A 13398-nucleotide genomic window follows, 5' to 3' on the forward strand; every position below is an offset into this window, starting at 1 on the left:
AAATTCATACGCAGTGAATAGATGTTGCATTTAGAGGCATTTAAACATCACGGAATTTAATGGAAAAACACAGTAGAATGTAAATATTTGAAAATAATAGTTAATTTTAATTTCAATAAACATTTTATGAAGGACATTCTACCGATACAAAATACATGTACCCGTGTTAGCTCCTACATCATGAGAAATATATTTGCAACATATCCAAAATCAAGTACAATTTGATTGCTTACGGATTTATCTTCAAATTTAAACAACTATTACACGTATTAAACCACAAGAACATCAAGGGTGGAGAAACCTTAATATTTCGATAATCATGAACACTTTTGTGCCTAAACTCCATTCATCCATTAGAATAATAAAGTCCAGTTTTTCTGCTTTGAACTAATACCAGAAATCAAAGTGATCATCAATTGTTTGAGTTTTTTGTTCATTTGGGCTTCCATAATCAGACTCCACAAAAACCTTCCTTCTTGCAGACATAAAAAAGAAGACAAAAGACGATATACCTATGTATGGTAAGCATTTAATCTATTTCTTACACTGACTGCATCAACAAGACAACACAGATTATTCTATACAATGTGTTAGCCTGACACTGGGACCAAGTACATATATCAAGATATACATACCATGTCAGAGCTACAATTCCACACATAAAATGCAACTGGAATCCTATAAAATGGAAACAAATACACCTCAAACACGTTTCATGGACAGGTTGATCTTAATTTGGCAAATTTTTTTTCAAATTTAATTAGAATGACAAAATATCTTTGATTCAAAAGCATGCAGGTGCAAAAATATTCCAACATCAAAAAAATCTTACACATCAGGGGGTTAGAAGGAACAGCATAATGACATAAATTTAAGCCATGAAAATATTCCCACTCGCAGTCCAGTTAAAGAATCTGATTATTTTACAATGTATGTACAAATTTTTTAACAGGATTCCATCATACATAATGTAAACAGAGTAGTAATAATGATAAATATGTGACCCAATAATAAATAATAAACATTAATGTATGTACAGTAATGACTACCAACAGACGAGTACCATCAACAAGAGCCCCCCAATGGGACGCACTATTCACCTAACTTAGCCAACTATGTGTAACTCTACTTCTTCAAGGACTTTGTTGCCTAATTAGACATTCCAGAAGTTCATAAGGATTCCACCACATGCAAGAATCTAGGTATTAGCTGTATTTTTATTTCTTATTAATTTATGTGAATGGGGCATTGATGACAACCAATTTTGTTCAAAATCTGTTAGGGAATACTGTTGTTTTTATGACCAAAAATGTAAAGTTCAAACAAAAACAAGGCAAACCAAATACTTCTTTAAGTGAAAGAAAATCATAAGAATCTTAAAAACTTTGTTGAAAGTGTAAACTATTTGAGATTGATCATTTCAGAATTCCCTCATTTTTTGTAGTAATCATTTTTGTCATACAGCTTACACCCCTTCAAATTTTTTTTTTTTTGGTAAAGGGGGGGGGCATAAATCAATATTACCCAAGACCTTCCTTCCTATAAAATTATGACCTTACTTGTTCTATACAATATATTTATGACTTTTCACTTTTTTCCAATAGCACAAAACAAGGTATTGGAATAATAGTAAAAGAGGGACAGCAGACCAACTCTGGTTAAAAAAAAGCTGACAATTAAAAATAGACAAACGTGAAGGGCAATAATTCAGTAAATATATCCCATATAATTGAAAAACATTACGTAGTCCACAACTTGCTAAATTATTCTATAGAGTCTAAACACACATTATCCAGTCATTTCCATCTTAAAGGCATACATGGGTAAACTTGTATATGACGCCTTTTCATCCTTGAGAGTTCCAGTATTTTATTTGACCTCACTCAGGTCAAAGGTCTTTTTAAATACTAATGCTATCAAAAACGATACAAATTCCAGAGACCACCTTAAATAAGTCAAAAGAAACAGGTTGAAAGCAAATTAAAAAAAGCCATCTAGTTCCACTTGTAGAATTTGCTTGCATGTTTTTTTATTTATCTACTATTGATTCTGTTAACCCATGTATGCACTTTAATTTCCCCAAAAAACAGATTCCTATGAAATAAAATAAAAGAGCATGACAGTCATTTAATCTAAGCTAGCAATAAACCTTCGAGAACACTGGAATGTTGTGCAAGAAATCTCTACATTGGTTATGTTCATATACATGTACATGTAGATTAATTCATATCAGATTTTTACAATAAAACTTAACAATATTAGAATAATCATAAATACACTGTACCATTAATCACATCATTTTTTTTTTTTCATTTTACAGAAAAAAATCAAAATCAATCAAAAACTTTTTCTTTTAATCCTGAGGACAGCAAATACACACAAGAAAAACATGAGAAAAAAATAATAATCAACTCTACAGAACTTGAATTCAATAAAGCAGTTGACAATTTCACATCACTTATTTTCAAGCATAGACACATTATTTCTTATTAAATATCAATATTTTGTTTTATGTCAAACTTGAGAGGAAAAAACAACAACTTTAAATTTTGAAAACTGTCAGTTGAAATAAGAGAGTCCCTGAAGAGGGAAACTAAGCACTAGAAATATGGATGATGCTCTGAGAGATGTAGTTGACTTATCCACTGTTGTTGGTATTGTCTCCACTGCTTTGTTGACTTGTAACAGCCCAAACTACACAAAGAACAAAAACACAATTATTAACAATTAAATTTTACATGTTCTTTACATTAGTCTACAACAGCTATTAAAGACCCTATGATTTTATTACACGTTTTAAAAAGCAGAACTTTTTTAAAAAGATATAATACTAACAAAGATATTGTGTGAAGAGCTTCATGATAACCAAGAATTTTTGTGGATAATAAGGCTCTATATCTGTTTTGGATTTATTTTTTTGACTTGTCATGTATGATATTTCATCTATGGCAACCTGTCGAAACTATGGTACCATGGTATACAAAATCTTTCTGAATTATGTTACTATTAATATTATATGTTCGAAAATTGTACAACTCTGATATATCAAATTTTAACCCCCCCCCCCCCCCCCTCACAAATCTTGTTCATTATTTATACTATTTCCCATAATTTTTCTGACCAAAATTATTCTGATATATTCTGACCAAATTGTAAACAATAAACACTTTTAATAACTTTATGGATGCATAAACTAATAAATCCCTATTTTCCATATCATAAATGAATGATTTTTTTTTCTGAGATCCTTTTTCATTCAAAACTTTGCTACTCTTTGCAAAATATTAAATAACAAAAATATTGTAACTGTTATAACCATTAGACAAATAAATGCTGAGAAAGAAATTTTCAAATCAATTAAAAATTTCTTACAATGGTTCCAGCATGCATGGTCACTGATATTTAAACAAATATATTTCACTCTATGATATATATACTCCAAACAAAGAAGCAAGGCTGAATAAGTTGGCTGATTTCACTTATCCATTGCTATAAAAACAGATTACAGTCAATAAAGGCAAATCTTAGCTATTTTTAACTCATATTGAAGATTTGATAGTTAAAATGAATTGTCAATTTTCATTAATACAGAAACATGGGTTATAAATCTTTTAAATTTACCTTTCTTTGTTGATATATGTATTTTACCCATTATTTTTATTTGAAAATTGTTGGGGGGGGGGGGGGGGGGCAAAAAAATAGCTTTATGTATAGTTCAATTTGCTGCAATTGCATGCTTACATTTTCTTCATGTAAGGTTAAATATATTCAAATTTTATCTTTAGAATAGCAACTCAGCCACATATCGTCTTGCTTCTTTATTCATCAAAGTGTATCAAACAACTAAAAGTGATGGGAATTGGTAATTATGCAGGACCTCCAAATCATGGTATCTACAGGGAATTAAAATTAAAAGAGTCATAGAAGATCAAGTGCAAACAATGGGGTTGTTTCAATGAAAATTATATCAATTGGAAACAACACTTGCTACTTTTCTAGACTGCAAAATATTCCAACTTTACAAATTACATATATATAGTTGAACTTTAATATCTCGCACACTGATATCTCGAATACAATGGATATGTCGAAGTTAATTGTAAGTCGCAACCACTTTTTTAAAAAAAGTATTTTACCCTCAATATCTCGAATATTCTGATATTTTGCTGTTTTTAAACAGTCCCATCTAGTTTGAGATAACAAAGTTTGACTGTACATGTATCTAAAGATAACAAGTGGTCTATCTAGAAAAATATTTCTTCCTTAAAAATTTCTATAAAAAGAAGTTAGTGTTCTTTACTTCCCATATGGTATAAAGGGCTTACAGGAACAGTTATTTATATGATAAAATGAACAAATTTCTTTCAAATGCTTACAAATGCACTACATCTAAATCTTATTAAAAGTTTCATGCTTCAGTAAAAATGTTTTGGTAGCAAGTGTTGTCAAAAACAATTAGCTATAAAAGTGCATGAAAATCTTTTTTCTAGACTACTGTTTGTGTTCAAAATAATCCTTCCTGTCTAAAAATAAGATCAAATAAGGAAGAAGCACAAAATGACAACACAGAAAACAACCTTTAGCCACCATATTTTGAATACACCCAAGCTGCAAGAGTTAGAGGAAGAGTGTATATATTTAAACAACATAATACATTACATATTCAAGCTTATCTAAGGCTAGAGCTGTCCACTGGAAACATATACCCCCGTAGAACTTTTCTAGGCAAGAAGTCACTTGTAAGTGATGAAATTTGATGCCAACAAAAAAATCAAAGCAAGGTCTATCTGTTCTTTTTCTTCTCTGTCTCAAAATTGAATGGTTTTTTTTTTTTTAATTTTTGTCTGAAAACTTCAAGTGAGTTTATATGATCTTTTGATTAGATAGTAAGTTACAGCCCAGGAAACGTAGATATGACAGACAGACAGATAGACAGACTGACTGACAGGGCAATGTCTTATACCCAGCTAACATAGTTTTGCTGTGGGGTATAGTTATACAGCCAGTCTGTGAAACAACAGCAGGAAAGCTAACTTTGTAATTATAAATCAATAATGCTATTGACCAACAGGTATTGATGGGTACACTTGTAAGGCTACAGAAGAATATATACCAGCACATTATATATTCTATAGATGGAAGACAGACACAATTGAATACTACATCTAAACATTACAATGGCCATCTGAGAACCTTACTTCTGTGGATTAACCATAAGTAGATGCCACCCATGCTGAATGCAATGAAACAGAATAACATCTCCATGTCAAAAAGGAGTACAGATCATATATATGTCATATTTTTAATATACTTCACACAGTTGCAAGCTTTAGTCCTTAATTATTAAAGCAAATTAGCATACTTGAAGTATTAATTGAAACACTGATAGCAAACATTTAGAGACACTATACCATGATGCTAGATGTTACCTTCTCCCATGCCAGCAGTATAAGTTGAGAAAATGGAAGGATCCTTTCATTTCTCAGATACTTTTCTTTAAAATTACTTTCAGATGACATATCATTTTTTAGCAACACAATTCGAATTTATGAATAATTTTTTTTTTTGGGGGGGGGGGGGGCTTTATTCATACATTTATCTTTTTAAGAATGAAAGGATCCTCTTTGCTATTGATATATCAGTTAGTTCAAATAACATTTTTGATGTGAAGCATTTGATATACTCACCGACAATTATTATGATTATAATAACAATGATTGCAATAAGAATTAACCACATCTGGAAATAAACAAACAAGTGTTCACAAATAAAATGAGGTGCTCAAAAAATATTGAAACAATAAAATACATTAATAAATGACCGACTTGGATAGGTATGCTCAAATCAATGTTATACTGAAATATATAAGAACTGTTTGTGGGTTTTTAAAAATAATAATCAGATGATTATAAGAACTCTTAATTCAACTAAAATAATAAATAATGGGAACTTAATTTGTTTCATTTCTTGTTCAAATTTGTTTCATATTACCTCAAGTAAGTCTAATATATTTGCCTTTTTAAAAACATAAATTATGTGCAAGGAATAGCATAAATGAGAAAACTATTCTAGGTACTGGTTCAATTAATCTCATCGGGATCACAATCCAAGTCAGTCCACAAATTTCACATTCTTTGTGAAAACAAAATCAAAACTGAAATTTAAACAGCCTCTGAAACCTCTAATCAAGTAAATTAACCTCAAATTAATAACCTGAACTTAATAAGTACAAAATGGAAACAAGTAGTTAATTTATCACATCCCCTTTTCCACGTATTAATAATTTTTACAAAGTAATTAATGTAACTAATTGCTACTCTATAACAAATATCAATTTGATGATAAAAGCTGTGATTATGCATGTAAATCTATATTCCAAAGTCAAGTTGTCTTATCTCCACCCCCCCCCCCCCCCAAATGTTTGATCAAAAGTAGGATTTATCAACCTATAAACATTGTCAACCTATAATTTTGTGAATACAGAGGCCAGATGTTTGACATGTGTTACCATTAAACAAATTGATTTAAAATCATGACTTTGGCATTTTGCATACATCAACACATTTCTTTACAAAGAAACATTTACACAGGGCACCACCTTTAAAGTTTAAGAAAATCAGATAGTCCATCTTGTAAAAGAGACTCTGTGTAAAAGAGTCCAGGTTTCAGAGACTTCAGAAATCAACAACAACAAAAAACAATGATACAGAATCCTTTTTTTTCACACAAACACATACATCTAATCAACAAAAAAGAGGTGTGGCCTAAACATAAGGAATTACAACTGATGGCTAAACATCCAGAATGTGTAGAACTTACCAATGATAATAATTACTATGACAGCAATGATCACGCCCAAAATTATCATCATCTACAATTGGTTTTTAATAAGCCATAAAATTCTCTGATTGTATTATATCAACCTCCACGGACGGGAAGCTTTTTTGGGCCTTTATGGTCCGACTATAACGTGGCAAGTTACAAAAAGAGCAGAAGAATGGTGCAATGAGAATGTGAAGGCCGCTTTCAAATTGATACAACAGACCCTGAAACATGTTACTGCAGTTTAGCAGTTGTACAATATACTACTATCAAATGCCAATTAAATTTGTTTTAATCTGTTATCAAGCAACTTATCACAATATACGTGTATAACTTTACAAGGAAATAACCATCTATATTTTCATATCATGGGATTTTCAAATGCTAATATTGTACAACCCATCTAATTTTTACTACGATGTCCAATCTCTGACAGTTGTCAATTTTATCAATTTTTAACATGTATCAGCTTCATGAAAAGACTAAAATATGAGATAGAACATTTCCTTATCCAAACAGACAAGTACCGGTAGGTTTGAACTTTCTGAACTTAGATTTTCCTGGTCCCAAGAAATCAGATAACACTAAAACTGACACACAGATCATTTGACATAAATAAATACTAATATCATCAGTTTGCTACCAATACTATATTTGGACCTTCCTTAAAACTCTGATGGGAAGCTATAAAATTGTAAATTTGCAGGTTTCAACTTTTGATAGTTTTGATATATAAGCAAGATATTTCATATGGTCATCAACAGTCTCTTCATTCCTTTATCTAGGAATGCCTCTGAATATGACAAACCAGCTGTATAATGATGTCACAAGAATACATTTAATACTGTTCTTTGCATATTTTCTGCATATAATATTAGTACTCTAGCTTTAAATGCAAGACCTAGCGACATAATTTTATGTGTAAGCTTTTACAAAGTACAAGTCCTATAATTTATGCCAATAAGCTAGGTGTACTGTAGAAGCATGTTTCAAGGTCTATTCAATTTTTATATGCAACACAATTTAGATTGGCTGAGGGAATTTATGTTGATAACCTGTTTGGTCTACATCTCATTGACTTGCACCAAAATCCTTCCAATCTGCATGACATTATCTTTCAATTTTGTACAATTAATCCTTTTTCAAACACACTATACTTTCTGATAGATAACTGAATTAAAAAGAATAATTTTAACAGCAACCCAATTTACAATCATATAAACTTGGCTGGAACAATTTACTGCCCCAACCAGGTTTATACTCCTACAAAACGGGTAGATATAAAATTCATTCCGTGATAATCTATAAAGAAAGACTGCCACAGTGTAACCTCTTCATTTGTTCGAGCTTTGATTAGTATGTATGGTCCTCATTATATTTAAAATTGAGGAGAATATGTTTTACGTGTGTTAACAGAAATAAACATACCTTGCAGTTTTTCCACCAATACTTTCTTTTCAGCTTGCCAGCACTAGCTTCAAATTGCGAGGCTCCTGCCTGCAGTGCGTCTAATAAAACAGACTGGATTTAATATGTGCTGGCAACAATTTGGAATTTTTTATTCAATGGATGGTTAGAACTTTAGTAGATCAAAGATTATCAAAATCTTTTTTAAGTCTTTCACTTTACCTGCCCTGTCATCTAATTCTGAAATTTTCTGGTCCCTTTCTAGTACTTTATCAACATTGACTCTCATAATATCCACAACCTGTAAAAGAATATACATTTTTTTTAATGAGTCAAAAAAGAACCTATTAGTTATTCATAACTTTAACTAGACATTTATGAAAACTTTTTTCATTAAAAGTCAATACAAGTTTTGTAACAAACCTCATCCACTTGGGCCTGGGTCTGCTGTAAGCGCTTGCTGGGCTGTGCAGGCTGTGGGCCCCCTGGGCCTCCGGCTGCCGACCTAAAAGAAGGAAAAACAGGAGTCAATTTTGTTTATTAATCACAGTTTTTTAAACATCATGATGGTCACTTTGGTCCTGAATATAACAAAATCCTGTAAGGAATTCAAAGAATAGCAATTAAATAATCTTATATTTAGGCAAAATAAACTGATAGAAGAAAATATAGATATTACAACATAAAAAAATACGAAAAAAAACATGACATAATTTTCAACAAAATTTTTTGTCACATATATCTACCGGTACATTTTATAAAACCTCTTTATTTTGAAAGTTTTTGTGTGACATCATCATCATGGATTGTATTTACATCCAATGAATACAATTACTACTACATGTACTATCATTTTCTTCTGACAAACCCAAAATCCCAATAGTTAAAATCCATTTCTCCAAGTTTGAAACTGCTTTCAAAATTATCCTTTATCAATGTTCAATGAATCAAGTGTCATGTTATGTTAAAATTCTTATAATGAAAATTCTTCACATTGTTACAAAATGTCTAATTTCATACCTTAAGTCAATGCATGGATTCTTCATGATATATGAATTTTTAGCTAGATTAAAATTTTCAGTTTTAGCTCTAAATTTTATCCAAACACCTAGTATTGGTCTTATTAAACGTTTCTTATTTTCAATATGTTAATATGAAAATCTATAAAATCAAAAATAACATGGACGTTATATGTCCTTTAAATGTCGAGATCTGGTGCCTGTCCCATTTTCAAAGCCCTTTTTATCTTTTGGATTTTTCTGGAGCATGTACTATATGTACTAAAAATACAATTACTGGGTACAATACACGAATAATTCAGTAAAAATTAAAAGCATAACACAATCATCAACATATCTTCAATAGTGAAAAATCACAGAAAAAACAATGTTGTTGGTATAATATATTGTGCACAAAAACAAAAGAAAAAACAATTATACACATGCGTCACATGTAAATTCAACATAATAAAAATAAGTTCTATACACATACACAAAAAATAATCCCTGAAGATGTTCTCATGCTGTTACCATTGTAATGACAGACTTTAAGGACCAAGATGTTAGCTGCATATGTACAGAGGATTTATTGAGTTGGATATCATCGAATCTAATTAAATCTGGATTCTTTTAACTCCCATATTTTGGCATGTCACAGAAACATATCAAAGCAATATTGAGTTTCGAATCCATCACATTCAATGAATCATTTTTTCAGTGGCAAACTCCAAACACAATATATTAATAAGATTTTTTTTCATAATTGATCTTTTTATTTTTGCAGACGAGATAAAACTAAAAAATTTAGGGGAAAAGAATAGCACTCAGTTTGCTGAAAAATCCGGTTGGACAATATGGTCTTGACTCAATCACGTTTATGTAATTATGATTCCAACAGCATGAGAACTCAACCATACTCACATTGGTGGCCCTCCTGGTCCGGCCACGGGGTTCTGTGGAGGAGCAGACCTTAACAAAAGTCAACTTACATGAAACATTCATATATACATACCATAATCATAAACTAACATGAAACATTTATATATATACACCATAATTATAAACTATTAAACATCCATATAATCACTCAATCTTGAACTTTAGATTCCTAATAAAACTCACAGAAATAATATATGCCTAAAATTGCAAGAAGCACCCCTCACAGATTTTAAAATCTTGCTTTTATTTTTCTGACAGACTTGTAGTGTACTACATGAAATTATATTTACTGTTAACAAAAGTTTGGTGCTTTCAATTTTATATTCTCACAATCTGATACAAAACGAGAGAATGGCAGAATTAAATACTTGAATACAATAAGGAATCTACAGTATATTTAACTTGAAAAAAAAACTTTACTGGCCATTCAATTTCATGTTTTGTGAACATAAATCTAATTATTTTGACTGTCCATTACATCTCCAACAAAAATGAAATTAAGAGATACAAGTCTAAACTCGGTGATAACTAATATGAGATACTGGTAGCATCAATGTTTATCAATATCATAATAAGTAATATTGAGTATGGCAATTAAAAAGTTGCCCAGGCAGTGCATATGCATACATAACATCTCTGAAATGCATAAGTATACATACATCTGAAATGCTGATGTGTAAGATTGTGACTAAGTCTACTTAAGACACATGAACAGTTTAAATAATTTGGAATGTTTCATTAGTGCACAGTGCAAGTCTTAAGAGATGAGCTGTCAAACCAAGGTCAGCAGTATAAACTCAGTGTTTAGCGCTTTTTTACTTTTTTTTATTTCCAGGTATGCCCTTAAGTCATTAATTTGGATGTCAGTATAATATAGCAGTATGATCTGTATCGTGAATGGTGGTGCAGAGACTAACTCACACCTACAATCACTAAGGGAAAGATATGGCATTACAGCAAACAGATAAGGCAACTAAAAGTGGACTGGCCTAGAACCGATTATCATCAAGCAATAGTTCTAGCCCTGTAACAAAACATCACAAATCAGCACAAACTCAGGTGGCAAAAACAGGTACTTGATAAGTGTTATATGCCATCTTAAGCGATTCAGGTCATTTGAGTTTTCTTCAAAGATTTGAGTGATCAGAGGTCAATTTGATTCCCCTAAAAATTACGAAAAAAATCAATAGTTTCCTCAATAAAGAAGTACCCGGATGTTGTCCCAAAAATTGCAGTGCAAGACTGACAGCTGCATGCAGAATCAAATTGGGAAATGTCACTATCCCCCCACCCCACCGCAAGTCCGTGGTATTGTTCATACTACGGTTCTAGAAATTCATAGACGACACACAAGAATTTCAATATTTCTAAAATTTAACAATATTATAGTAGATTGCAAAATATGATGGAAGAACTCTTCTCTGCAATATTTTTTTATACATTAATGAGGGACCGATATGCAACTGTAGCCATTATCTTTCCCTGGATTCTTCATTTGTATCAAATGCATGATCAAAATACCCTCATTACGCTTATGACTTACATCTTGAATCAAATAATTATTGCAGAAAAGGATCTTTGGGGTCTAGCTTCCTCCACAAGTCGATGAAAAATATTATAATGGATGGCGATTGACTGGCAATGACGTCATGTTATCCGGGTTCCGGAAAGAAAATATCAGTCAAACGTTTTACTAAAACAAGAAAAGCCGCTGATTATTCAAGCTTTAAATTGACGCTGATATTGTTATGACCATGAGTCTGTTAAGCTCACCGTGTAAACAAACTCACGAGAAAATGACTCATATTTTAAAAAGACATGTCAAAATATAGCCCTTCAACCCATATTGTGAAATAGTTATAGAGTTATTGCCCCTACTGTATAAAATGCTTGTTATCGCATCAAATTGATCCTATGTCTCCTTATAGTAGTTAATGTCCACTCAAAGTATCCTATTTTTGTTAAAAACACTTACAGTTTTTGTTTGAAACATATATCGTAGAGACATCGGACCATTTCAAAATGAAAAGTTGACCGTGGCCAATTAAAATAGACAAAGGTCAAAGGTCAAGGTCAGTAAAAAATCATTACTTATTTATATAACAATAATTTTTCAATAAGTATCCCGGGGAAAGCATTTCATCGATTCTTTTGAAACGGAAATGTTCTAAACATAAAATATATAATAAAGTGGAAACTGATCTCTAATTGTTCGAGAACAATTAGTCTACAAGTTTATAATGTATTTGTTGATTGCGTGGGGGGGGGGGGTCGAAAAAAAAAAACACTTAAAAAAAAAAGAAAATTATGTTTTAATCGATTGTAGCGAAGTAGAATACTTCAATGGGTTCTTTGATTTCCGAACTCATTATACGAATAGGAATCATTAATGAGTATTATGATCATGAGGTGATCAAATACGATAAGAGAATGATTCCTTAATATATTTATATTAATTTATACACGTATTTATTTTCAGCAATATTAATTGAACGAATAAATAGAGCGATAGCGTATCAGAACAGTTGATTTTAATCAGATTCACAGATTGATATTTGATGAACCGTTATATTGGACTTTACGTTACAAAATCGATTCGTGGTGTAACAAAAAAGCTGAAAAATGAAAATATGATAAGGTACATGTAGAAATGTGATGCATGAACAAATGAAATACACTGTATATGCCATAATGCATAATGAAAAAAAGCCCCCCCCCAGCCCCCCCCCCCCCACTTTTTGTTGTTGTTGCAAAAATAGACATATTTAATGTAATCATAACCTTTTTTCCTTTCCTTTTTTTTAGTCTAATAAGTCTAGCCCCAACCCACCCCACTTCAGTTCAGTTTCCTTAATTAATCCTCCGACGCAACTGCAGATTGTGAAAATTTATGTATTTACATATTTTTTTTTCATTTTTTCTTTTGTTTCCCTAGACATAGACAATTATTTTAAACACAGCATAATGTTCTTTCATTGGACTTGCTGTTTATTTGTTTCGTTTGTTTGGTTTATTTTTCATGTAATTGGACTAGTAACGGGTTTGAGTTTTGCACCAACGTCAAAGTGTATCACTGTGCATGAATAATTTCTTTTGAAAACGTGGAACCTTACATGTAAAGTTGCAAACAATAGAATTTTCATATCGGTAGATTATCGATGATGAATCACTAAATATAAATCGGCGAAGGAATTATTCCGCCCCCTAAAAAGGGGAAGTGGGTGGGTGGGTG

General features: G+C 31.3%; 1 protein-coding gene across 5 annotated transcripts; it reads right to left on the bottom strand.

The window, feature by feature from the left end:
• Positions 1-509: 509 nt before the first annotated feature.
• On the bottom strand, positions 510-11859 carry LOC128188517 (vesicle-associated membrane protein 3-like). Of its 5 annotated transcripts, none has more exons than XM_052859614.1 (8): positions 11710-11823; positions 10149-10196; positions 8653-8734; positions 8452-8530; positions 8251-8330; positions 6820-6871; positions 4578-4608; positions 510-2694 (listed from the first exon to the last, which is right to left on the bottom strand). In XM_052859614.1, coding segments are annotated over exons 1-7 (372 nt in total). In that variant the 5' UTR covers positions 11712-11823; the 3' UTR covers positions 510-2694; positions 4578-4579. The 5 variants fall into 5 exon arrangements, with proteins under 5 accessions (XP_052715574.1, XP_052715577.1, XP_052715575.1 ...); XM_052859617.1 differs by lacking the exon at positions 4578-4608 and adding an exon at positions 5199-5233; XM_052859615.1 differs by lacking the exons at positions 4578-4608; positions 6820-6871 and adding exons at positions 5199-5233; positions 5688-5739 and having other exon boundaries at positions 11710-11821.
• Between the last annotated feature and the right edge of the window lie 1539 nt (positions 11860-13398).

This window comes from Crassostrea angulata, chromosome 6 (genome assembly GCF_025612915.1).
Source record: "Crassostrea angulata isolate pt1a10 chromosome 6, ASM2561291v2, whole genome shotgun sequence".
Classification (NCBI taxonomy): domain Eukaryota; kingdom Metazoa; phylum Mollusca; class Bivalvia; order Ostreida; family Ostreidae; genus Magallana; species Magallana angulata.

Bases quoted from the DNA above. Each gene is read 5' to 3' on its own strand.
- LOC128188517 (XM_052859613.1), bottom strand. The intron at 8,531-8,652 runs GTTTGTTACAAA...ATTCTTTTACAG, and splicing joins CCCAGGCCCAAGTGGATGAG to GTTGTGGATATTATGAGAGT. The intron at 2,695-5,687 runs GTGAGTATATCA...TTCTTTGTGTAG, and splicing joins TATAATCATAATAATTGTCG to TTTGGGCTGTTACAAGTCAA.